This window comes from Quercus lobata, chromosome 5 (assembly GCF_001633185.2).
Source record: "Quercus lobata isolate SW786 chromosome 5, ValleyOak3.0 Primary Assembly, whole genome shotgun sequence".
Lineage (NCBI taxonomy): Eukaryota > Viridiplantae > Streptophyta > Magnoliopsida > Fagales > Fagaceae > Quercus > Quercus lobata.
This window is the reverse complement of record NC_044908.1, coordinates 61,117,222-61,143,168: the sequence shown is the minus strand read 5'-3', so window position 1 is coordinate 61,143,168 and position 25,947 is coordinate 61,117,222. Positions and strand designations below refer to the sequence as shown.

Below are 25,947 nucleotides of genomic sequence, written 5' to 3'. Positions count from 1 at the left end.
TAACAACCACAACAATCTCATCTCAACATTGCAAATACTGTTTTTTGTAAATAGTCATAAGATAACTTGGAGAGGGTTGATTAGTCTTATTCAATTGCTTTCAAATTATTGTTTTTTCTTTGTTAAAGAGTAAAATTCTTGTTTCAAAGACACTGTATTCTCTAGTTAATTCCTGGTGGAGAAGTTGAGCCCTTGAATTTATCACAAATTGCCTTTAGATCATTTCCACATTTATGCTACAAGATAGATTAGGGGCCTTTTGTTTGTTGCAATGGTCTTGACCATAGTTTTAAAAATGGGTACAGTCAAAGAACCAAATTATGGACTGATTACTAGTTTAATTAATAATTTTTAAATTATATAAATAAATAAGTTTTCTTATACACTAATTAACTAATAGTAATAAATATGTTTACTTAAAAAATATATATCTTTTTAAAGAATTTGTGTATGTTTTTTAGCATTTTACATCTTACATTTACAAAATAAAAATACCAAAATGTAAAAAAAGAAAGAGTACTAAACATTAACATATTAATGTTACAAAATAATCATCCTACTGGATAATCCATAAAATTAACATTACAAAATAATCACCCTAAGCATAATAAACTTTCAACAGAACCAAATAAATATGTTCATTACATCCAAATAACAAATAAGTTTCAAACAAAGAACTATCAAGTTTTAAGGTTCATTGGATATCAACACAAGTCTCATTTGTTATAAAGATATTTGAAATTAGTGTCATCATGTGATCCAAATGCTCCACCACCGCCATCATCATCATCCTCATCCCTCATCTTCTTCATCTTCAACGTCATCTTCATTAGGATGATTTCTACCTTTAAATCCAAGAGTATCATCTTAACACCAAATGATCCCAAATCAATGTCATCATCCGCAATCATGTTATTGTTCATATCTATACAAATTCCAAAACCAATGAAGAACAATAAATAAAAGTACGATTCTAATAATCATTTCTAATAATAGTCCAATTAAAATATGCAACTAGGCAAAAAAATTCACAAAATTTCTTATAAACTAACCTCCTTGTGCATAGCTAGAAGACCTTTCTTCAATTGGATAAGCTCCTTCTGCGTATAATGTATTCTCTTATTGCACATAATCAAGAAGTGGAGGTTCCTCTTCTTCCACTACCCAAAATCCTGTTTTATCGATACTTGCATAATCAATAGGATCAAAATTGAACTTCTTACTTTTGACACTATACTGTAAAATGAACATTTGAATAATTCGAACCAACCAAGTATTACAATAAAAGAATGTAAGAGTAGTACTTGAATAATTGAACAAGATCTATAAGAAAGATCATTAAGTTGTTGATGCTCCAATTTATTTTTCCTTTTGGTATGTACTTAATAAAAAACACTCCAATTCTGCTCACATCCTGAAGAGGCAGTTGTTTGGCTAAGGATCTGAATTGCCAATTTTTGTAAGTTTGGAGCATAAGACCCAAACAACTTCCACCACTCATCTAAGTTCCATATACTACACAAAAAAAATATACAATCAATATACAAAGATAATACTCTTCAAAACATAATTTCATATTATTATTAGCTAAAGTAAACAATATCTTACTTGGTTGAGATGTCTTGGCTGTTTCTAGTGCAACTTGAGTTCCAAAAGTTTGCTCATGCTCTCGAAATAGCTTTAATTACTCCACCAACTTGAGTCGACCATTGGAAACTTTTGATTCAATAACATCTGTCACAGCAGATTGTGTCTCTAGCCTCTTATCAAGAGTGGATAGATCATATTGGAATGCAAGATTCAACCAATAAGCTACAGCATGAATATCTCTATAGAATTGAGTATCCCAACGATCCTTGATAATTTAACATAGGGCTCCAAAAATTTCTTCTTGTCCTTGAAATTTTTTTATTCCATCAATTGCTCTATACATGCCATCATAAACATATCCCATAGCTGGTTGTTCATCAAAATTGTTCCAAATAGGCTTAAACTGAGCAAATCTATTTGCTTTCTTGGATACCCAATACTAATTAAATTCTGTAGAAGCCTACAATATTACTCCATACTTAAATTACTTTCCTTTAGTAAGATCTCTATTTAAAGAGAATTTCCCCAGACAGTTTACAATTTTCCGGGAAAAAGAGAGACTGATAAGGAAACTTCCTCTTTCAAATGCTAACAAAAGCAAAAACAAAAATACAAATATTCATTCCAATAAGTTACAAACCAAAGAGCACGACAAACATCCGAGCAACCATTATTTACCCTCTGCAGCAATCCTTTTGCGTATCTCATGAGCTGAATTGAAAATGCCAAGAGTAGGTTTGTTGCAAACAAAGCATTTCTTGTTCTTCGCATGATGCTGAAAAAGAGAACCTCCAGTTAGAATACACTTTCAAATAAAGGAGAGATGGGCAACAAAGAAATCAGACTGATATGTTTTGTAGGAAACCTTTGGTCATGCTTAAGCACCAAACAAAAGCAAATAAAAAAGACAACATGATATTTATTTTTAACTAAGTTGTTTTGACAATGCAATTTGCTGAAAGCTCATGGCATCAGCTGCATAATAAATCTTGCTAGAAAGTTCATAGTGAAAGATTTTATGGCATCAATCAAAAGGAAATCCTGGATCTGATGACTACATTGATTTGATGGACCCAACAGAAACTTGGATTGAATGCCTAAAATTGCAGACTCAACAGTTGGCTAAAATTTCACAAGTAATTGGGCTCAAAATTGAAACCACAAAGAAAAAAAAAAACAAGCATAACTCAATTCTCTAATAAATAAGACTTCAAACTACTTATACAGAAAACACATGTTTTGAAAGACTTCACTGAGAAATAATTTTATAAACCATAATCATCAAGTTATTTACACCCATATAACAACCTTATGTCTTTGATCCATGCACAAAACCTAAGCCCATTATAAGAACCCACTTCCAGACCTAGGCAAAATATGTCTTGACAGATATGCAACCATCAAAACTCTGAGAATAATTATGATACCTGAATTTTATCTCAAACTTAAACCAGCTCTAAGTTTTCTTTGTTAGTGTATTTGAAACCCATTGTCAGCATCTTGCTGTATAAGTCACTCATAGCATTTGATTGCATAGTTAATTTTCATGGCAGAGCTCCTCATCTAGAAATTTAACGAGTTTACATATGTACATAAATGTGAAAGTATGCGCTACTAGTATCTAGTATTGGGGTGGGGACGGCACAGGTAATAAACCTTTATAACAAGCCTACACTTTTGTCATGTTTCATACACTGCAAGTCTACAATTTAATCCATTTCCAGCTTCTTTTTTAAAATTTAAAAAGGTTTATTTTTTAAAATGTGTGATCTGATTTTCTTCTTCAAATGTGTAAAAAATTCCATCATAAAAATCCACAAATAGTAGACTGATTATGCTCCATAATTTAAGTTGGTATAGAAGGGATACCTTTAATGCGCAATGCTCACAGAAATAATGCTTGCACTTGGTTACAACAGCATCGACAAAAGGCTGCCTGCAAATGAAACATGCAAAGGACAACGAATCATCATTGTCATCTTCCTCACCAGGATCTACACCGCCATCATCCTCATCATCTAATCCCAAAGCTAGATTTCTCTTCCTTGCTTTCTCTGCTTCATCCCACTCCTTCTCCATTTGCCATCCAAACTTGTAATCCCCTCGATCATGCATAAACTTACAGGAATCTCCATACCCACAGTAACCAGTCTCTTTGTAATCCTTACATATGTCCGGTTGATAATCAAATCTCGCAGAAACTCGTATGTGAGCAGAAGCCCTCAAAGGCCCATGTGCCCCACCAGCTTTCTCACTAGCAAATGTTTGCTCTCTTCGGAAACCAGCCTTGTAATCGGTATATCCATGAATGCCTTTATACAACTTTTCATCCCCAGAGCTTTTTCCTCTCCCCTTCAAAGCCTCCTCTGCTTGCTTAAGAGATCTCTCACGCAATGCACGAGCATCTCTTGAGAACTCGGTCTCAGTTTCTAGAGTTGCTGTTGCTCTGCTATCATGTTCAACTTGAATTTCCTTTGAAGACTCGAACTGAAAAATTGGCTTCTCAGATTCTTCTTTTGCTTCAGTAGACATTTTGTTCTTAGAGGATCCAGTAGAAAAAAATAGCTTATTGTCGGGTTTTATGGTTTTCTTCTGACTGTGTAAGAATGAGCCTTCTGTTTTTGCATCCTCTTTTTCATCTTCATCAACTGTTCGTTTTCTGATGTTTTTATTCCTTGACGGCTTTCTGAAAAAGTTGCAGACTGAAAAGACAAAAAGATTAGACATATCTTGGGATGAAAATAGCAAATAAACACAAAAACAAAAGGTAAGAATAGTATCCAAATGGTAAATACACAATGAAAGAGAAGGGATTGCAGCAGAAGAATTATACCTTGTTCAGGCTGTTGATTTTCACCCGAATCTGACATTAAGGACTTCTGAAAATCGTTGACATATAGTGTCAGTCCCGTACTAATGATGCAGAAAATATAACAGAACATGTAGCCAAATTTATTGAAACTACTGCAAATTTGGGATCTACACAAAAGACCATAATCAACCAAAGAAAATATCCGTCAAATGCAGGTCCAGAATTATCAAAAATATACATATTGATACATACAGATACTACAATGATATATATACACACACAGATACTTCAGCGACACTAAAGAGTGTAACAACAAACATTCAACTATATCTCATTCCTGGCTTTTACACAGCCATGCCCAAGCATACGTTTCAAGGAACAAGGATTTGGTGGGATTGGAATTCTGTTTCGTAGGGACAAGTTCATCTCAGTATTGGCGAGGCATGAGACCCCAAAATAGAAAAAAGTAAAGTATTTTCTACCTCTTTGAAGAATTTCATCAAACAGAAAAGGCACTGCCTACTTCTAACCACACCAATGTCTCAAACAGAATACTTAGAAAGTAACATGCTCAATTAACTCCCTCATACAATACAATAAGTCATAAAATTCAAAGAATATAATTCAATACAAAAAGTCCCCAAATTTATTTCAAAGCCCAAAACGAAGTGCACCCTTTTAGCTTATAAAAGCAGACACTACAGTTGGTTCATTTCAAATACATCAAATCATAAACCCCAATAAATACATTCAAGATATTCATGAGAAAATTCCTAAAATCACTATGACCCAGAAAAAGATTGAGATTAAGGTTATCAATTTTCAGTTCAAGGTCCTAAATTGGATGTCACAAGCTCCAATTCAAGCAAAAACCCTATCCCAAAATACCTCTGAAACAAAAGACCAAACCCCAACCAGCCAAAGCCCAACCTAAAAATCACAGAATCTTTGGTGAATCCAACCATCAACTCAGCAATCAAAGCCTAAACAAAGCCACTCACAAGCTTAAATCACCACGGTTTCCGAGCAACCAAACAAAGGGAGAGAGAGTAGTACCTGGAATGGAAATAAGTGGTTTATTACGGCAAGGCTTTAGCTTTTATGAATGTTGGGAAGGTTCTAGATGGAGCTCAGAAGTACGGACGGCCATGGCGGTTTGACCGTTCAGCAGAGAGAGAGAGAGAGAGAGCATAATCTATTAAATTTTTATAAATTTAATTTCTCTATAATTAGTGGTGAGTGGACTGAAGGATTGAAATCAAACCGGCAATGCCGCAACGGTGAGTGGTGACAACTGACAAAGAGACCGAGAACCTTCAGCAAAGACAGAGTAAACCGTAGAAGACCTGAGAGAGAGAAAAACCACGTCGTTTGAGCCAAAACGGCGTAGTTTTCGTACGTTCTCTTGAACGGTTGAACCGGACCGGTTCTTTGTTTTTTTGTGGTGAATGACAGATTCTGGTTAAACTTGCTTTTTTTAAAGTTTGTAGTAGGCATAACCGGACCGGATTGGTACCTATGTCCTTTTTTGGACCCGAAAATGCAAACGAGAAGGGACTATCAATAAGATTATTGATCCGTATCTGATAGGGAAGATAGCTCCAGAGTGTTTCAAAATATACGTCGACATTGCGACATCTTGTGTGCGAAAACAATTGGTGAAGTGGAGGTAGGCCTTGAACATGCTCTGCAGCTGCAACAGAGCGCAGATGCTGAGAGAAAGGATGGTGTGGATCGACATAATTATACCATTGTTGAATATATTTCCGGTACTGCTTCTCCTGAGGAATCTATTTTGGATATATATATAGCACGACCACATGAGCTTAATTTTCCTTGGACACTGGCATGCAAATAGGGATGCTCCAAGTAACCAAAATGAGAGCATGGTGGCTGAATCGTTTTTGCACTGCTTTAGGAACAAAACTGGACTGTTTGCCTCGCTATTGAGGTATTCTCTGTTTCCTGATGGAGAAGTTGAGCCCTTGAAATAATCACAAGTTGCCTTTAGATCATTTCCACATTTATGGTGCAACACTAAGTAATAGCCTTTATGCTGCAAAATAATTAAGACGGTCATAAATTGGTTCTCTGTATTTTACTATGGGGATCCCTGCTCGATTATTCATCAAACTGCTCAAGGTCTTTTACATTTATCAGTTAAATTGATTTGAGTGCATTTATCTGCCGTACAAGGATTAGTTTCACCAAGGGAATTTGATACTATCAAACACGGATGCCAAATTGGAAATTGTAATAAGGTAGCACAAAAGTCATCATCCAACCGAATACCTACCCCATGTCTATTATAATCCAAAAGGGGGCTAAAACAAAACTGAATAACAGAATGTATTTAATCGAAACAGAAAATTATAGAATCTCAACTTAACAACATTTTTAAACGTAGAAATATGCAGGAATAGTTTACAATTATAAAAGATACTTTGAATATCCATATTCAAAATGAAACCAATAAAATAGCAAATGCATAGTGCATTGAGAATAAATTAAAAAAGAAATATGGAAAAGGAAAAGCCTGTAACCAGTACTTTATGAACATTTTTCTCTTTCTAAGTGATTTAAGATCACCACTTCATGGAGTTGGAGAGCTTGAGAAGACATGAAGCTTAATTGGTTGTCATAGAAAATTTCAGATCATTGAATGATTATTGGGATTGCTTAATTATGTCTTTGTGGAAGTAATTCCAGAGATGAATGTATATAAAAACGTTACTATCAGAGATGAATGAAATGAAACCTGATCTTTCCAACTCTATGATGAAGCTTTTGTTTTCTGGCTAAAGCTTTTATTGTCATATTTTTTTTAAGCAAAGTGTCCATGGCATCTTTTCCATAGCTTAAATACTCTTCAATTGTGATGAATGCAATCTGGAATATGTACTTTCATTCACTCCCCCTAAGATTTTGAATGCTTGGCAAGGGCTGCAAGATCAATGTTTTTGATTAGGGCGATGTCCTCAGTCAAAAGTTATGAAAGTCTGTATTCCTGAACTATCACCAAGCAAAGGAAGGTAAATTAACCAATTTGAGGCCAGCTGAATGGTAATTATTCCATTTTAGTTTGCAACTGGCTCAGAATTTTGTCAGCAGCACCCAAGTTTCCCCACACTACTTTCACTCTCAAGTTGCAGAGGAGTTTAGTTCTTCAAGAAAAAGGATATGATGCAGATTGGTTCTTTGTGGACCATCTCAAAACCTCTCACATTGTCCTCTCTCTCTCTCTCCGAACTTCTTGTGAGTAGCTAAGCCTGCTGATACTTATAAAATTATTGACATCCATTTACATTTGCATTCCTAAGAAGAGTTTTCCAACTATCATGGTACCATAGAAATTATCTTGAAGGTGACAAAGGATAATTCTCCTACTATGTAGAAGGCGCCATTGTATAACGATTTCTTGATGCTCCCTTCTTAAAAATCTCAAGCCCACCATTGTCTTTCGAAGTTTTAGTTATTTTCTCACAAAGAGCAGAAGCAGATGCATTACTAGTCCCAAGAGTACTTAGAGTAGCATTCGAGTTCTCACCCATATAACCATATTGACATCAGAGATGGGGAATCCTAGTTTCATTTTCATAATCTATCACATCTATCTTCTCCCTAATGCATTTTTAGTTCAGGTTCTGTGCAAGTTGCAAGGTTAGCTCCAACACGCACGAGTTTCCTTGGCTACCTTTCAAAGTCTACATCTTCAGGGAGCTTCACCATATGAGCTCCTAAAAACCAATACCTCTATTTGTAGTTGCTCAAAGACATTCTAATTACAGGATATGTGCTGATAGCTCAATTCTAATCCCCAATAACAGTAATATGGTCGTCAAAGTTTAGCCCATGAGGGCCAAGACTGGCTAGAAAATGACGCTTCAAAGAAGCATCAAGCACGTTCTCAATAAGCCCTCCAATCATGTTGGCAAAATGTGCCCCATTTTCCCTTAATTTGACATGACTCATGGGGCAATAATTTGCATAGCCTAAACGTAACATTCCAATATTTTAATCTCGAAAATTTAAAATACAAAATAAGGTCTCCTAATTGAATATATTTAATAATTGAGTCGGTCACTCAATAATCTACAATCTCCAAAAGATCAAATCATCTAGACTTCTTTTAAGACAAAGTAAACTCCCAAAACAATATTTGAATATCAGTTATGTAAAAAACAAAAATGTGTGTTTGAAAATTCAGTTATAGTGCACTTGAAGGCAAAAATGATCACTCCTTAATAATATACGGTACCAATAAAACTATCTAGGGTAAATAAAATGAAAAATATTGAAATAAGTTAAATAACCCAATAAAGTAGGATGTTATACACCATTGGATGAGACATTAATGAGAAGTCAGAAGGATGGTTCCCCCAAAAAAAAAATCAAAATCCAAAATTTTTTTTTATTACTTTTTATATTTTATAGATTCAATAAATTTAAGAAATTTTACAATCATCAATATATATTTATATAAGAAGAGACCTTATATAGGAAAGTATGAGATTCTGCCAAATAGCATATTGTATTGCATTTTTTTCATTTAGGCTTCCATCTCATTTACATTTAGCATTTATGTCAAAGTATTAACTAATGGCAAATGTATTTATTTCAATTTTTTTTTTTTTTATGGAAAAAGGAAAAAAAAAATTGTATATATTTATAACTTATTGCTTTGAATGGATATGGATGGATCTTAAAAGTCATTAGAAATGTAGGAATTAAGAAAACTTTTCAATTTTTATGCATAAGACTAACTGCAATGCAGAATTGCAAGAGTCAGATTCAATGAATTAGGTAAATATTATTTGTCTAATATAATTAAATCTCATTACCATTGGACTTAAAAATTAAACTTCCATAATTTTTCTGATAGTATCTTTGGTTTTCTTTTTGTGAGGTTAAACTTCCATAATTTTTCTCATAGTATCTTTGGTTTTTTTTCTATGAGGTATGTTAATTTTCAAAATATTATGTTCGTTTTAAATATTTTTCTTAGATTTTATGTATATGTTTTTACTTATGTAGTATTGTAATGTATTTAGGCTTAGTTTTTCATATTATGTGTCAATTTATATTTTTGGTTTTTTGTATGATGCATATACTTGGTAAGGATTTGTTTTTGGCTACTTTTAGTTCAATTAAAATTTGGAAATTAAATTGTGATATTATTGCATCACTATGACATTATTTTTTCTATTGTTTTATCATGAAATTCTAGAAGTTTCTATAGCTAGTTGATATATAAAGCATAAATCATACAAGAAAAACACTTAGGAACCAACAAGTTTGTAGGTGACAATATGAACTGTAATTTGATGAAATTTCTTGGTTGCATGAATTAGATGAATTTTCCCACAATGTATTTAGTTTAAATTTAGTTTTAGTAGAAAACTTCATAGATTAACTGTGACTAAAAATAATAGTGGAAAGCATGAAATTCTACCAAGTAGCGCATTCTATGCAAAAAAAAAAAGTTGAAATATTCTCAAAATAAGAAAAAATTAAATATTAACTTTTTGTTTCATTTGATTCAATGTTTCAAGACTTTTCTAATTAAAAAATAAATATTATTTATATCATTTGATTTAATGTTTCAAGAATTTTCATTTGATATACATACACACAACCTCTTTACATTTTAATTCATCATTTTCACCTCTTCTACTTCTACGTCTTTATATATACCTACCTATAGCCCTTCATTTTATCTTATGTCAAATACACATTACACACAGACAAAAAACGATGTCATTTACCTTCAATCTTTCGACGACATCTACCTAGCTCTAACATTGTTGTTTCATCTTATCCTAACCCGTATGAGTTGGCTACAACCAATGAAAGGTGGCTTGCATTTTATATTGAATGACAACAGCAATTACTATTTTGACGCTAAGGTCGAACGTTGTGAATTTGTAGGTTTTGTAAATGGTGTGATTGACCGTGAGTGTTTAGGATGTGTATTTGTTTTTAGAATTAAAGAGAAAGAAAAAGCCACATTCTATATTAACTTTTATTCTATAATATTCCTCCAAAGTTTTTTTTTTTTTTTTTTTTTTTTTTTTTTTTTTTTTCACTACTTCAATTGAATAATTATAATGAATATATGTGTACAATTTATAATTGTTACTTTTTATAATAAACTCATTAAAAATAAAGCTCTATAATAGTTATGTTATAATATTTATACAACATTCTTCAAAATCATCTTACATAAAACATTATAACATTATCCATGCATCGTATGGGCAACTTACTAATTTAAACTAATTAGAACTCACATCAATTACTAATTACTAACTATATAAAATATAAAATAACAAGACAAAATACTAGTGGTACGTAGAGTTCAAATTGGAAAGAGCAGCACATCAAATTTGACCCGTGCCCAATCATGTACATATGACACCGACATGGCGCTACTTCTTGTTCAAATTCCTTGCATTGATTAAATTCAATGCAATTGGTAATGGATATGCTCATGAAAACAACCAAAAATGTTTCATCAAAAAAAAAGAAAACAACCAAAAATGTAAAAAAGGGGTGTTGTTCACATTTTCAATTATAAAAATTAAAAACACACTGTGTATATGGTTTTTTTTTTTTTTTTTTTTTTCAAAAAACAAGAAAAAAGGCAGTGACCGAGGCCTCAAATGAATGGAATTTCAGAGTTATTTAGGCCGTCCAGGAAGAGAAGGTCAGACGAAAAAAAACAATCTGATTTAGTTCTTCCTGAGGGATTATGTGGTCGATTTTCACTAGCTGAGATCAAGACAGCTACCAATAACTTCGATGAATACTTCATAATTGGTTAGGGGGATTATGGGAAAGTGTACAAGGGGTTTATCGATGACCCTACTACAATAAGCGTTGCAATAAAGCGTGTTAATATCGATTCAAGGGCGGGTTTTCACGAGTTAACGACTGAGTTGCTGTTGCTATGCCAGCTACGCCACTCTAACCTCGTCCCTCTCATTGGATATTGTCTCGATGATCAACAGATGATCCTAGTCTACCAATTCATGTTCAATGGAAACCTCGGCGACCACCTCTACGTCACTAACCACGATAATCCCCTCCCATGGAAACAAAGACTCCGGATTTCCATTGGAGTGGCGCGTGTTCTGCATTACTTTCACACTGGGCTGAAGCATACTATCATCCACAGTAACGTGAAGCTGAGCAACATTCTGTTGGACGAAAAATGGGAGCCCAAGTTGGCAGATTTCGTGTAGTACAAGATGGGTCTGCCGAGTTTGTCAAAGGCTTTGATTAGTGCTTACATTGGAGTGAGTAGTACTTTAGAACACTTGGATCCCGAGTATTTCGTATGCGGGAAGCTGATCGATAAATCCGATGTCTATTCTTTTGGGTTGGTACTACTGCAACTACTCTGTGGCAGAAAAACATTAGAGAAGCGGCATCTTCTTGAGTGGGTCAGAAAATGCAAACGAGAAGGGACCATCAATGAAATAGTTGATCCGTACCTGATGGGGAAGATAGCACCAGAGTGTTTCAAGAAATACGTCGACATTGCCACTTCTTGTGTGCAAAAAAAGGGAAAGAATCGTCCCACGATTGGTGAGGTAGAGGTAATACTTGAACACGCAATGGAGTTACAAGAGAGTGCTGATGCTGCGATGAAGGATGTGGATCCTGGTGGTGATCATTATAACTATCCCATCGTTGAATATACCTGTAGTGCTTCTCCACCTGAGTCTGAGCTAGAGGAATCTGTTTCAGATTCAGATATCACTGCCACGATATGGGAAAATTTTTAAGGTGTGCTCTTGTTTTGGGGAAGTGGATCTCATTTTAGTTTTGTTAGATTTTTTATGTTGAATTATAGTTTGAAGTTTTCATGGTGATGAATGCTACACAGTATTCATAGATTGATGTACATAACTTTGTTTGTATTTCACTATTTTGTATGCCTGAATTAACAACCACAACAATCTCAACATTGTCAAAACTTTTTTTTGTTTTGGTAAAACATCATAAGATAACTTGGAGAAGGTTGGTCAGTCTTATTCACTTGCTTTTAAATGATTGATTTTTCTTTGTTAAAGAGCCACTTGTTTCAATGACAATGTATTCTCGAGTTTCCTGATGGGGAAGTTGAACACTTGAAATAATCACAAGTTGCCACTAGATCATTTCAACATTTATGATGCAAGATAGGTTAGGGGCCTTTTGTTTGTTGCAATGGTGATGGTCTTGAGTTGTAAGAGATAAGTGCCTTTTTCCTCCAATGAGCCCACTTTGGCAGGACCAACACTAAGTTATAGCTTTTATGCTGCAAAATACTTAAGATAGTCATAAATTGATATAGACTCCAGATCTTAACTTTTACTAATAAAACTAGAACTCCTATTTTGACAATAAACAAACCCTTAATTAGACTGGTAAACTAAAAAGCCTGTAAAGTAATAAAAAACAAGTTTTTTTTTTTTTTTTAAATAATAATTTTGATAGGTAATAGAAGACAACTTGAACTAAAATTCCAAGCTATGATTGCAGGGATTGCACATTCACCAACTGCAGGTGATATGCTCCCAGCAAGAGATTAGGAGGTTTGACTGTTTGGGATGTAAAATTAAAATAAAAGAATTTATTAGGTGTGATCATATTCCCAAGATTTTTTTTATATCACCCTTATACAGTCATATCATAAGGAATTAGTAGATAATTTGATTGGTTCTCTTGGTTTAAACTTGTCCTTTAGACCTTTGAACCTACTACTGAATCTATATCATAGGTGTTCCCCCACTCCCCCTGAGTAAACATTGTACTGAACCATGATAAATGAGGAAATTGGCTGAAATCAATCGGTTTGCTTGGTGTCTAAAACACCCATATGTACTGCATGTGTGCATTCATGCTTGAAATTGGATTGAATGTCTTTCAGGCACACATGGAGTCAATAATCAAAAAACCAAATTCAAGACAATGAAATCAAGGTGTGTGGCATCTTGATAATTTAAGAGAACTTTAAGCTTTCCATTCATATATTCATTCTTCTCTTGGGAAGGACCTGTATATGTTCAAAACCTATGAAGATTTGTGTGTATTTGTATAAAACTATTTTTAAATTTCAGGTGGCAGGTTGCAAGTTTTTATTGGGCAATAATTTTATTTTATTTTTTTATCCAAATTCCTTTGGATTAAGATGTTATGAGTTCAGTTGTACAACCTTTTATGCTGCACTTCATTTAGAAATATTTTGTCAGGGTGAATCTCCAACTTTATCTTGCCCTGCCTCCACCTCCTCTATTTTCTTTTAGATGAATCATCTCCTACTGCCCGAATGTCTGAACTTTTCTTTTATTTGACTTGTAAAGTTGATGTGTTTTGCAAGTATACTGTTGATTATGAAGCTCTGCATATGCCAAGTTCCTCATTCTTACATCGTCCCAGATCTATTTTATTATCTTGATTGAAGTTGTTAACTTGAAAGTTTAAACTACTGGTTGTTGTCTCTTGGCTATCCAGATTTTAGTGCCGTTTGGTGATTTAATTCTCTCTCTCTCTCTCTCATTAGCAGGAGCATGAAATCAAGGATTTTAACTACCTATCCAGTTGCATTTCCAGCGGATTCAACTGGAGAAGTAGTTGACAGGAGACCGGACCTTGAAATGCCTAACATTAGTCAAGCTGTTCACAAATTGCAACATGTATCATGGGTACCACTTGGTAAACACAATGTAGGTAAAGAATCTCCCCGCCCTCTCCCCCCCCCCCCCCCCAAAAAAAAAACCCCCCTTCGGTTTATAATTTGTGCTCTACGGACATATATATCATTTACTATTTTCATCGATAATACTAGCAGCATATAATTAAAAGACTTAAGTGCCAATTCTTCTTGAACATTTTCTCTTTCTAATTAAGTGATTCAAGCTCATCATTGCATGGACTTTGAGAGCTTGAGTACGCATGAAGCTTAAAATCAGATCATTGAATGATTATTGGGATTGCTTAATTATATTTTGGTGGAAGTACAAAAAAATTTCTATCAGAGATGAATGAAATGGAAACCTTATCTGTCCAACTCTATGATGAAGCTTTTAATTTTAGGTGAAAGCTTTTGTACTCATATTGATTTGAAGCAAGATTCCATGGCATCTTTTCCATTGCTTAAAATTTTCCAATTGTCTTGAATGTACGCTGGAACTTTTACTTTGATTCAGCTCCCTAAGATTCTATATGCTGGGCAAAGGCTGCAAGATCAATGCTTTTAATTAGCCAGGGCAATGTCCTTAGTCAAAAGTTATGAAAATCTACATCCGTGAAGTGGTGTGAACTGTCATTAGGCAAAGGAAGGTAAATTAATTGATCAGGGGCTTTCTGAATGGTATAATTAATCCATTCCAGTTTGCAACTGGCTTAGGATTTTGCTCACAGAAACCTTGCTTCTCCACATTGCTTTCAATTTTTAGTGGCAGTGGAGTTCAGTTCATCAGAAAATAGGATATGATGCAGATTGGCAGATTATATCAAAGACCTCTCCGTGTAGCTAAGGCTGCTGGTGCTTATAAAATTTATTGACATGTATTCACATTTGCATGCTGGTAGTTTGTAGAAGGAACCATTGTTTCTCTGAGTTTTAGTTATTTTGTCACAAAAAGCAGATGCATCACTTATCCCAAGAGCGGCTTTCAAGTTCTCACTCATATTGACGTCAGAGATGGGCATTCCAGTTTCATCTTAATAATCTATCACATCTATCTCCACGCTAATGCATTTGAAGTGCAGCTCTAGTGAAAGCTGCAAGGTTAGGGCCAATATGAACGAGTTTCCTTGGGTACTTCATCATATGAAACAATAAGGCTTCAAAGAAGCATGAAGCAAGTTCTCAATAAGACTACCAATCATGTAGGCAAAATGTGCACTCTTCTCCCCTAACTTGACATTGGACCAATGATTTACAAAGCCTAAATATAACGCTCCCGTATTTTATTCCCAAAATTTAAATTGCAGAATGAGGCTCCTAATTGAATCATTCTCTCAATAATCTAGCAGTCTCCAAAATGACCAAAAAATCTAGACTGTTTTCAAGACAAAGTACACTCCCAAAATAATATTTGAATCTCAATTACGTAAAAACAAAAAATGTGTGCTTAAAAACTTAGTTATAGTCTAGTAGTATCAAGGCAAAAATTATCACACCTTAGCAATATCTTATGCCTATAAAACCGTGGGAAAAATTAATGGATGCCTAAGTGCATTGATTTAAGGTATATTTGTAGAAAATTTTTATGTGAAAAAATAACTGTTTTTTGAAATTTTTTTATATTTTCCATAACTAATTTCCATTAACTAATTCCCCTATGGGCATTGTTAGCTGGACTGTGTAAATAATCTAAAAAATATTGAAATAATAGATAATGAGTTACACTGCCCAGGATATTATACATTATTGGATGAGACAAAAGAGTCAACAGGATGGTTCCAAAAATCAAAATTTGATGAAGGGCAACTAGAACCAAACATAGAAAACATAATAAATTTTCTAAACTACACTAACAAATACATTTGTAAATTTATATATTTTTATGTAAAATAATATGATTTGTGCATAATTAAAATAGCGTTAATTATCCAAGTATAAATAATGTTGATTGAATCACAATATATCACATCACCTACAATAAAAATAAAAATAAAATTGCTAGGTCCTTAAATGAAAGTGTCATAGTGATGTCACAGAAGCTACAAGAAGATAAACACATTGCTTCTGAATGGAAAAATAAACTAAACACATTAGCTTTTGAATGAAAACCTTGAATCCACGAGAGGTTCCTTGAATCCATAAAGTGATAGGGTTCTAGAATCTATTAGAGAGAAATAGACAAAGTCTGTATTTTTATAAATCTGAAAAAATCCATTGCCTTGAAAGTTACAATATGTTTAAATAGTAAAAGAAACCCTAAGGAGGCTAGGGCAATGCTCAGAACCCCTAATTCATGCTAATCACGTAATTAGCGGCAAAATAGTGATTTTTGCCAAAAATAGCAAAATTGAAACAATTGCGGAAATCAAAAATTCTATCTCTAAGAGACGTCCTAAAATATATGGGACCTTATTCTAACTTTTAAATTAAAAGTTATTAAGAAAAAATAAATATTACTATAAATAGCAAAAACACTGTTTTCGGGGCCTTAACAAAGAAATTTGCCTAAATTTAGGTGACGCTTGAGAAATCTTGAGTTTGGATTAGAATGTCGTTTCCCTTTAACCTATCAAATTTCAAGCACTTCTGACATCATTGCCCTAATGGCCTATATTAGCACCCCCCTTGATCTTGTGTTGTGACTTTTAGCGCCCTTGTTGCTCCAAGAAAGCATGTGCTATAGAGTCCAAATACCATAAATAGCATAAAAATATAAATAATAAATAAAAACAATCATGGTGTACTTGTGTAGTACCAGCAAAAGACCCTTCGACAATTACGTCAGAATTTCTTTCAAGAACTCAAGTACAAAAAATGAGAAGCTTTGTTGTGCATACCTTAGTATGGTGAGGTCTAGTTCTTTATATAGAGGATTTTGAGTGGACCTACTTGTTAGGTGCTGCTGCCATCGTGAGAGATGGGTGGACTTAGTGGTGAGTGTAGAGCAAATTTTAGGAAATTCACCCTACGTCCTATACTAGGTGATCGTGATGTAACCAACTTCTTGGATGGTGGGAGTTTTCCCAAATTTTGCTAAGTATTTATCTTGCTTAGGCAAACTACTCTTCTTTGGACGTTGTTTACTCGTTATCTTCTAGATGACACTTATCAACAATGGCTGATTTTTGCGTCCCCATCAATATTTATTTTTTATTAATTTATTTATGCTATTACTATTTAAGGGGGTTTTAAGCCATTAAGATGGACTCTAACTCCTGGATATACAAAAATATCATCTCCCTACTCATTTACAGGTTTTCAATTAAAGGGGAAAAATTCGTAAAATAAAAGCTTTCAATTTAAAACCCTCCACTAGATCAACATTCTCAACAGTTTACAATTTTCTTAGGGTAAATTGCAAAGTACACCCCTAACGTTTGGGAGTGATTGGATTTTACACCCCAACGTTTTGGAACTTTAATTTTACACCCCAACATTTTGTTCCGTTAGCAAATCACCCCCCGGTTAGTTTCTACTGTTAACTGCCATGTCATATTGCTGATGTGTTTTTTTTTTTGTTTTGCCAAATAAGCCCCAAAACGTCACAGTTTCAACTAATAATAAAAGCTTACCTGTCACAGTAAAAACGGTGGCGTTTTCCACAATGCTAAAACACAAAAAATCTAAACATAAACTACACTGTTTCATCTATTTCTAAAATCCCAAACCGAAACTGAAAACCCACGAAGGAAGCAGACCTAAGTTCATCGAAGGCTCCAAGTTAGCTCCAAGGCGGCGGCAGCGGCGGCGACGGGTAAGGCCAAAAATTCTCTATGGTAATGACAGAAAAACTACAAACTTAAACAACAATTACAAAATAATAACACCTTGAGCTGGATTACAAGGACATTGGGCGCTTGACGTATTGACATTTGCTTCCTTGCCGCTACCAATTTCTTACAACTAAAACAACCATGATTTCCTCAATTAAAGACACAACAAGAACCACTTGAATAATAAGGAATTCAACAAAATAACAACAAGAACTTACTTATCACACTTGTACTTATTGTTTCCATCCAAAACTTCGAACTGAAAGAACTTTTGAAACGCGTCTCTAAGCGAATTACTAAGCAAAACATCAAGACTAATGTCCATTATCTCGTCCACCTTATTCGACTCATTACCACAAGAAAGACACTTCACCTGGCTCTGCAGCGTACCTCCAAAAATCTCCTTCACCACCGAACTACCACTACTGGTATTGCTACAACCATTACTACTACCATTACTAACATTCTCACCTCCCTTGCAGCCATTTTGTTATACACATGATACAAACCCAGATGATCGACATTTTCTCCCTCTCTTTTTGGATTTTCCTTGCCATTGCTGGATTGGAATTTTGGGTTTTTTATTGGGTTTGCTGGGGCTTTTGTTGTTTGGGTTTGTTGAGGTTTTTGTTCAATTTTTTTTTGTTTGAGTTTTTGTTTCTGGATGCACAGAATGACAGAAAAAACTACAACAATGAACATAGAAACCCCAAAAATTTGTCAAAGAAAGAGAAAGCAAACCACAGCTATGAATCCCCAACAAATCCAAATCCAACAATGACAAGAATAAGTGAAATCTAAAAAAGAGAGAAATAGAGCTGGAGAGAAGAAAAAGAGTCTCACTGTGGCTGCCGCCGTTGTAGATTCACGATGGGTCTCTGCCCTGCGAGCTGGGAGGGAGCTGCTTCCTTCGTGGTTTTCAGTTTTGGTTTGGGATTTTAGAAATAGATGAAACGGTGTAGTTTATGTTTAGATTTTTTGTGTTTTAGCATTGCGGAGAGCGCCACCGTTTTTACTGTGACAGGTAAGTTTTTATTATTAGCTGAAACTGTGACATTTTGGGGCTTATTTGGCAAAAAAAAAAACACACATCAGCAATATGACATGGCAGTTAACAGTAGAAACTAACTGGGGGGTGATTTGCTAACGGAACAAAACATTGGGTGTAAAATCAAAGTTCCGAAACGTTGGGGTGTAAAATCCAATCACCCCTAAACATTAGGGGTGTACTTTGCAATTTACCCATTTTCTTATTTCTTATCCTTTTGAAATTTAATCATAAGCACTCTATTTTCCTCCTCATCTCTTATTCTTTTTTAAATTTAAGCAAAAACATTATTTTTTTTTCTTGCTTTTTATACGTTCTCTTTCATTTTGAACTCAAATTTACTACACATTTTCAGTGCAAAAAAATAGATGAATGAATGAAAAATTATGATATAAAACCAAATAATAATAATAATAATAATAATATTATTATTATTATAATATTTTAATTGTTATAAATATTTATTGAAATTTATATTGTGTATCTTAGTTTGGGGCCCACCCACTGGAATTTAGTTAATTAAGAGTTCTATATATTTCATTGTGGCATAGTGGTATACCGCAGAGCTACCTTCCTATCCTTATCTTGTTTTAAGAGCGTCTCCAACAAGCCCTCTAAATCCAAAATTTGGAAAGTAAAACCCACAAATGCTTGCTCCAGCAGTCTCTCTAATTCATTGTTCATTAGCAAAAAATTGTTCATTTTGCTAATGAACAGTAGCTCTCTTGGTCTAATGACCTACTGTTCATTAGCAAAAAAAATTAATGGGAATAAAAAATTCAACACACCCATTAAAATATTCAATTTTTACTCAACAATCACAATGGTTACAACTCAACCATTCCAAATCTTTTCTCTCTCGAACATCTCTAAACTCTATCACAATTAAAATACAAACTCAAATCACAATCTTAAAACTAATCAAATCAGAACAAAAAAATGAAAAAAAAAAAAAAAATGAGAAAAGTCTAACCCATCTGAACTACTATGGAGAGAAGGACGAGTGGTGGTGGAGAAGACGAGTTATCCACTCACGATCTCTGTTTGTAAGACAAAGAAAGAAAGAGAGAGCTCTGGTATTCTCTCATGTTTGGACGAAGTGGTAGGAGAAAAAAAAGGAAAGGAGGAAAAAAAAAAAAAAAAGAGAAAGAAAGAGAGAGAGCTCTAGTATGTTCTGGAGTTTGCATGAAGTGGTAGGGGACAAAAGAGGAAATGAGGGAAAAAGGAAAAGAGTAAGGATATGTGTGTGGAGGAGAAAAAGAGAGAAAAAGAAAAGAAAAGAAGAAATCGTATGGATAAAAAAAATAAGGGAAAAAAAGGAATAAAAAATTAAAATTAAGAAATGTTATTACAATATTTTCAAAATAAATTTTAAGTGGTAAGTTGTTACCGATTATTATTGATGAGAAAAACTTAATTTCAGTGGTGATTGGTGAGTTTAAATTAAAACTAGTAATAATTTATCACCTAGTAAAATTTATTGTGAAAGTATTTAAAAAATGTTATAAATGTAGCATTTGTAATTAAATTTTTTTTAAAAATTATTAGTTAAAATTAGATGACCTACAACTCACTCATTAGGATAAATTTAAAAATATTACCATTGGAAATTCAAAAATATGGTTGTTGGGTATTTAAAAAAATATAGTCATTAGAATTAAATGAATGAAGATGAAAAAAATAAAGAAAAAAAATAAAATTTAAATAGAATAAATAAGAGATAGAGAATTTATGGAAAATTGTATTTGAAAAATAAACTAACTCTACTTCAAAAAACTAAAAAATATTTAAAAAGACAGCTAAAAATGCTCTTAGAAATGCGGGATTTGGATGGCGTAAAAGACAGCTTTTTATTCTCATTTTTTTTTTTTTTTTTTGGTAAAACAGAGGATTATCATAAACTAAGAAACAGAGCTCTCAGGACACAACCTGGAGCGGTACAAACCAGAAGCCTCTTCCTCAAGGGAAGTTAAAATGTCCACAGGCGGACTTTGGAAAATAATAAAATCTAAGGATTGGTTAGCTCCTATCCCAGCCAGCTTGTCAGCACACCAATTCGCCTCCCGGTTTTATTCTCATTTATTGACTGTGAGTTATCTATATTTCGTTGTTCTCCTCCACTTGTTAGTTTGTCTCTTTCTGGAAGGGCATCTTACCTGTGATCGCCGGGGCAAGCAGCCACAATCTACTCCCCTACTGCATCATTTCAAGCTCGTTGGTATGAAAGTTATTTCAGAATCTATATCAAAGTTATTAAGGAAGTCCTGGAATAGAAGATCAGACGAATCTTATTCAGTTCTTCCGTGCCGTCGATTTTCACTCCCTGAGATCAAGACTGCTACCAATAACTTGGACAGTAATTTACTAAAAGGTGAGGGGGCTTATGGTTATGGGAAAGTATACGAGGGGTTTATTGATAACCGTACCATAAGCGTTGCAATAAGGACTGTGAATATCAAGTCATGGTCGGGTTTGGATGGGTTAATGAAGGAGGTGGTGTTGCTTTGCCAGCTAAGCCACCCTAATGTCGTCCGTCTCATCGGATATTGTGTCGAGGATGATGACAAAGGGTTTCTTGTCTTTGAATTCATAGTCAATGGAAACCTGGGGGACCACCTCTGCGGCACTAACCACCATGGAGTGGCATTGGAGTGGCACGCGCATTACACTATCTTCACTCCGGGGTGAAGCATAGTATCATCCACCGTAACGTGAAGATTAGCAACATTCTGTTGGACGAGAAATTGGAGGCCAAGTTGATCGATTTCGGGTATTTCAAGATGGTTCCTCCGAGTTTGTCAAAGGATTTACTTAGGATAGAGTCTGAGGAGGTGGTGGGTACTTTAGGATAGCTGGATCCCGATTGTCTCCTCAACAAGGTGCTGACAGATAAATCTGATGTCTACTCTTTTGGTGTGGTATTGTTGCAAGTGCTCTGTGGAAGAAAAGAAGTGGAACATGAATCGGAGAGGGATCAGATTGATCGAGCTTTCTGGCCCCAAATATGCGTACAAGAAGGGACCTTCAGTCAGATAATTGATCCGTATCTGGTGGGGAAGATAGCCCCAGAGTGTTTCAAGATATACATGGACATTGCCACTTCTTGTCTGCGATTTGAAGGTAAAGATCGTCCCACAATGGGTGAAGTAGAGGTAATCCTTGAAAAGGCATGGAGTTGCAAGAGAGCGCAGATGCTGCGAGAAAGGATATGGATCCTGGTAGTGATCAATATAACTATCCCGTTCTTGAATACACCTTTAGTGCTTCTCTGCTTGAGCCAAAGGAATCTATTTCGGATTGGAATAGCACCACATCAGCTGAATTGTCCTTGGACATCTCCATCCAAAACCCAAACGGCCAATGATTAACCACAATCAATTATCAAAATCACATTTCCAAGGATAGGGATGCTCCTCTCCATTTCAATTTAGGAGTAACCAAAACGAGAGCACAGTGGCTGAGTAGTTTTTGCACTGCTTTAGGAATAGAACTGGGAAATGGATCTGATTTTTTAGTTCTGTTATATTTTTATGTTGAAATGTAGTTTGAAGTTTTCGCGGTGATGGATGCTACACAGTATTCATAGATTGATGTACATGAACCTACTACTGAATTGATATCATAGGTGTTCCCCCAACCCCCCCTGAATAAACATTGTACTGAACCATGATAAATAAGGAAATTGGCTGAAATCAATTGGTTTGCTTGGTGTCTTGAATACCCATGTGTACTGGATATGTGCATTTGTGCTTGAAATTGGAATTAAATACCATGAAAACAAATTGTGGCAGCTTGATAATTTAAAAGAACTTTAAGCTTCCAGTTATATATTCATTCTTCTCTAGGAAAGGACCCGCATATGTTCAAAGCCTATGAAGATTTGTGTGTGTTGGCATGAAACTATTTTTAAATTTCAGGTGCCAGGTTGCAAGTTTTGATTGGGCATATAATTTCTTTTTACCAAATTTATGTGGATAAAGATGTTATGAGTTCAATTAGCATACTTTCTGTTGATTAAGTCTTGTGCAGCCTTTTATGCTGCACTTCATTTGGAATATTTTGTCAAAGTGAATCTCCAACTTTATCTTGCCTCTGCCTTCACCTTCTCTATTTTCTTTTATATGAATCATTTAATTTCCTACTGCCCGAATGTCTGAACTTTTCTATTGACTTGTAAATTTGATGTGTTTTGCAACTATACTGTTGTTTTTGAAGCTCTACGTTTGCCGAGTTCCTTATTCTTACATAGCCCCTGATATATTTTATTATCTTGATTGAAGTTGTTTACTTGAAGCAGCATTTGGTGATTTAATTCTCTCTCTCATTAACAGGAGCATGAAATTAATAAAAAAAAAAAAAAAAAAAAAAAATCTTGAGTTACTTCAAGTCAAGATTTCAAAGTTTGTGTAATTGTGTGTAATATACATTCCCCAATAATTAAATGAAAAAATTATGCTACACACAAACATTACTAAAAATGTGATTTTAAGTTCCAACTTAACATTTTCCCCTCTCCCCGTGTGTGTTAAAAATACTTAGTGTAAGGACACAATTTGGAACGACCCATAATAATGTTGGGTTCGCACGTAAAAAGGCCCAAACAATATCACTTATAGAGCGTGGATTTGAAAGGCTAGGCCTTACTCACCGGACGGTAGTTTGGGTTAGCTCCGGTCAGTGAATCTTGTCCGAGGAGTCAGGGAGCTCTATGCTCTTCTTATTCTCCTTGTTTCTAGGACACCATGGTTGGGAGGACGGGTTGTCCCCCCCCCCCCCCTTTCACACTACCTCTCTTATCCTTTTATACGGGCATTTATCCTCTCACCAGCGTCCACGTATAAGCTCACTTTCCTAGAACTTAAGACCTGTCCTGTCAGTCCATACCTAGAGTGGTTGGGGGTGGTTGTAAAAGCTGAAGAGCATGGCTCTATCAAGTGCAGAGTATTGAATGGAAATTGTAGGAACCAAGTATAAGACTTCTGGGCCTTAGATCACTTGGGCTCACAATTTATTTGTAGTGGGTTTAAGGATTTCCTACTATGGGTCGTTCTCGGCAGAGAGACTCAAAGCAACACTCAGTTGATATTCTCTCCTTGACTGTTTTCTCTCAATTTTTCTGAACCCCTCCTTCTCCCAACTTTCTTCTATTTATAGCCAAGGTTAGTGGGGGGATTATGATTACAGTCACCGTTAGTGCTACTGAAGGTCCAATATTATCTGGTTAAAGTGGATGTTTAGGTGAGAGGGCGGTGCAGCATTTATGATCTTGGAACTTGGTTCCATCTTGACCGATTATGTTCGGCAACTCAGTTTCCCGTGCATATCCCATTTTCCCGGGCACGGCTCATATACTTGATCGGGAACGGTTAACCGATCACCTCTTGGAATTCAATACCCTAAACTTGTTTGTACACTAAGGCAGTTTCAAGAAGGGCGCAGGGTAACTGGACCTTTCTGCTGGGCCTGTGCCCAAGGCCGATATGGGCCTGGGCCCGGGGCCTGCATGGGCCTGGGCCCAGGGCCTGCATGGTCCTGGGATCTCGGTGCCGTACAATAGCCCCCCCTTGATTCATACTCGGTTACCGAGAAGAATCAAGGAGCTGTCTGGGCCTTTTGACCTTGAGAGTCTTATAGCCTGGGACTTATGACTGTGACTTCTCATTAATACTCATCTCAAAAGACGCGCCGTTTCACGGTGCCAGGCGTAGTCGTCATTATTACCTGACGGTTCGTGAACCGAAGGGCGTGCGAATCGGTTACGTTTGACATTCGCTGGGTCACTCGTAAATCGTGCCCATTTATTGCTTGATTAAGCGTTTCTTCTTCCCCTATTTCTTTTTGGCTCTATAAATAGTCCCCCTCTGAACATCATTTCATTTTTCCTTCACCTCAGATTTCTTTGTGCTTACTCTCTGCCGACCACATTTCTGTGCGCTTACTCGCTTGCCCAGTGTTCTTTTCCTCCTTAGAACCCAAAGTAAGTTTTTCTTCCTCTTCCTGTTCCTTCAGCGTTATTTCTTTAAGTTCCCTTTTGTAGTTTTAGGCGTTGTAGATGGGTTACTCTTACCTTTTAGAATCCCCGGCTGCTTTGACCTCCTTTAGGAGTAAATTTAATATTCCCGATGACGTGGATGTGGCTTACTGCCATGAGAGTGATATTGAACTCCACCGAGGGCGGGGTACAGCCTTCTTTCCTTTGATGACAATTTTAGAAGGTGGGGTTAGATTCCCCGTGGATCCCCTCTTGATAAACACACTTACTTACTACGGCCTGTGTCCTGACCAGCTTCCCCCCAACTTTTACCAGGTAGTTAGCTGCGTCAGTAAGTTGAACCACACCTTTAACTTACAGTTAAACCACCATGACATTAACCAAATGTACAGCCTCTGTGGAAACAAATCCTCCAACTATTACTTAAAGACAAAAGATACCCGAGTACGGCTGATATCATGCCTGCCTGATTCGAACAGGAACTCCGCCGGGGAGTTCGTTCGGGTGAGCGGCAACTGGTTTGCCGGGGACATCCCTTGCCCCCTTTCAAAGCGTGAAGTGGGTTCGTACCATCCCCTTGCTATAATCGCTTTCCTCCACTTTTTCCTTTCTCCTTATTGTTAGAGACTAATGCGTCACTTACTTTTCTGCAGACGGCAAAGTGTTCGTTCAAGACCTCAAAGCCGTCCCCGTCAAGGATTTAAACTTCGTCCTCCGTTCCGAGATATACGTGCATTGGGACGGACAACTCCGGACCTCGCACTTGATCCTTGGAGTGGAGCCGGTTTATTCTACCTGGCAGCCTTTCAAGCAGGCACTAATAGTTGACAGCCCCCTGCTATCGTATATAGACGTCCGGTATGTAAACTTTTTGCCGCCGAAGCTTACAACTGGGAAAGCAAGAGAATTTGGTCGGCGGTTTATTGCTCGGACGAGCTAGCCCCTTTGCGAGACGAGTCCGCAGAACGGGCATCCCGGCGCCTCAGGGAGATAGCCCACGAAGCCATACAGCAAGAAGACCAAGTCCAACAGCAACCCGATCCCGAGAATCCA

General features: G+C 35.7%; 3 protein-coding genes across 4 annotated transcripts; 2 read left to right on the top strand and 1 right to left on the bottom strand.

The window, feature by feature from the left end:
• Nucleotides 1-613: 613 nt before the first annotated feature.
• On the bottom strand, nt 614-5,805 carry LOC115993122 (zinc finger CCCH domain-containing protein 1-like). Of its 2 annotated transcripts, XM_031117401.1 has the most exons (7): nt 5,459-5,805; nt 4,424-4,469; nt 3,460-4,292; nt 1,609-2,365; nt 1,305-1,515; nt 1,053-1,172; nt 614-925 (listed from the first exon to the last, which is right to left on the bottom strand). In XM_031117401.1, the coding sequence occupies exons 2-4, from the start codon at nt 4,458-4,460 to the stop codon at nt 2,261-2,263; spliced, it is 975 nt and encodes a 324-aa protein (XP_030973261.1). In that variant the 5' UTR covers nt 4,461-4,469; nt 5,459-5,805; the 3' UTR covers nt 614-925; nt 1,053-1,172; nt 1,305-1,515; nt 1,609-2,260. The 2 variants fall into 2 exon arrangements, with proteins under 2 accessions (XP_030973261.1, XP_030973260.1); XM_031117400.1 differs by having other exon boundaries at nt 1,053-1,515.
• A 5,847-nt stretch (nt 5,806-11,652) lies between these two features.
• On the top strand, nt 11,653-12,192 carry LOC115990852 (receptor-like protein kinase ANXUR2). Its single transcript, XM_031114623.1, has one exon. The coding sequence runs from the start codon at nt 11,653-11,655 to the stop codon at nt 12,190-12,192; it is 540 nt and encodes a 179-aa protein (XP_030970483.1).
• Nucleotides 12,193-21,122: 8,930 nt separating this feature from the next.
• On the top strand, nt 21,123-21,590 carry LOC115990851 (receptor-like cytoplasmic kinase 176). The gene has a single exon (XM_031114622.1). The coding sequence runs from the start codon at nt 21,123-21,125 to the stop codon at nt 21,588-21,590; it is 468 nt and encodes a 155-aa protein (XP_030970482.1).
• The last annotated feature ends 4,357 nt before the right edge of the window (nt 21,591-25,947 follow it).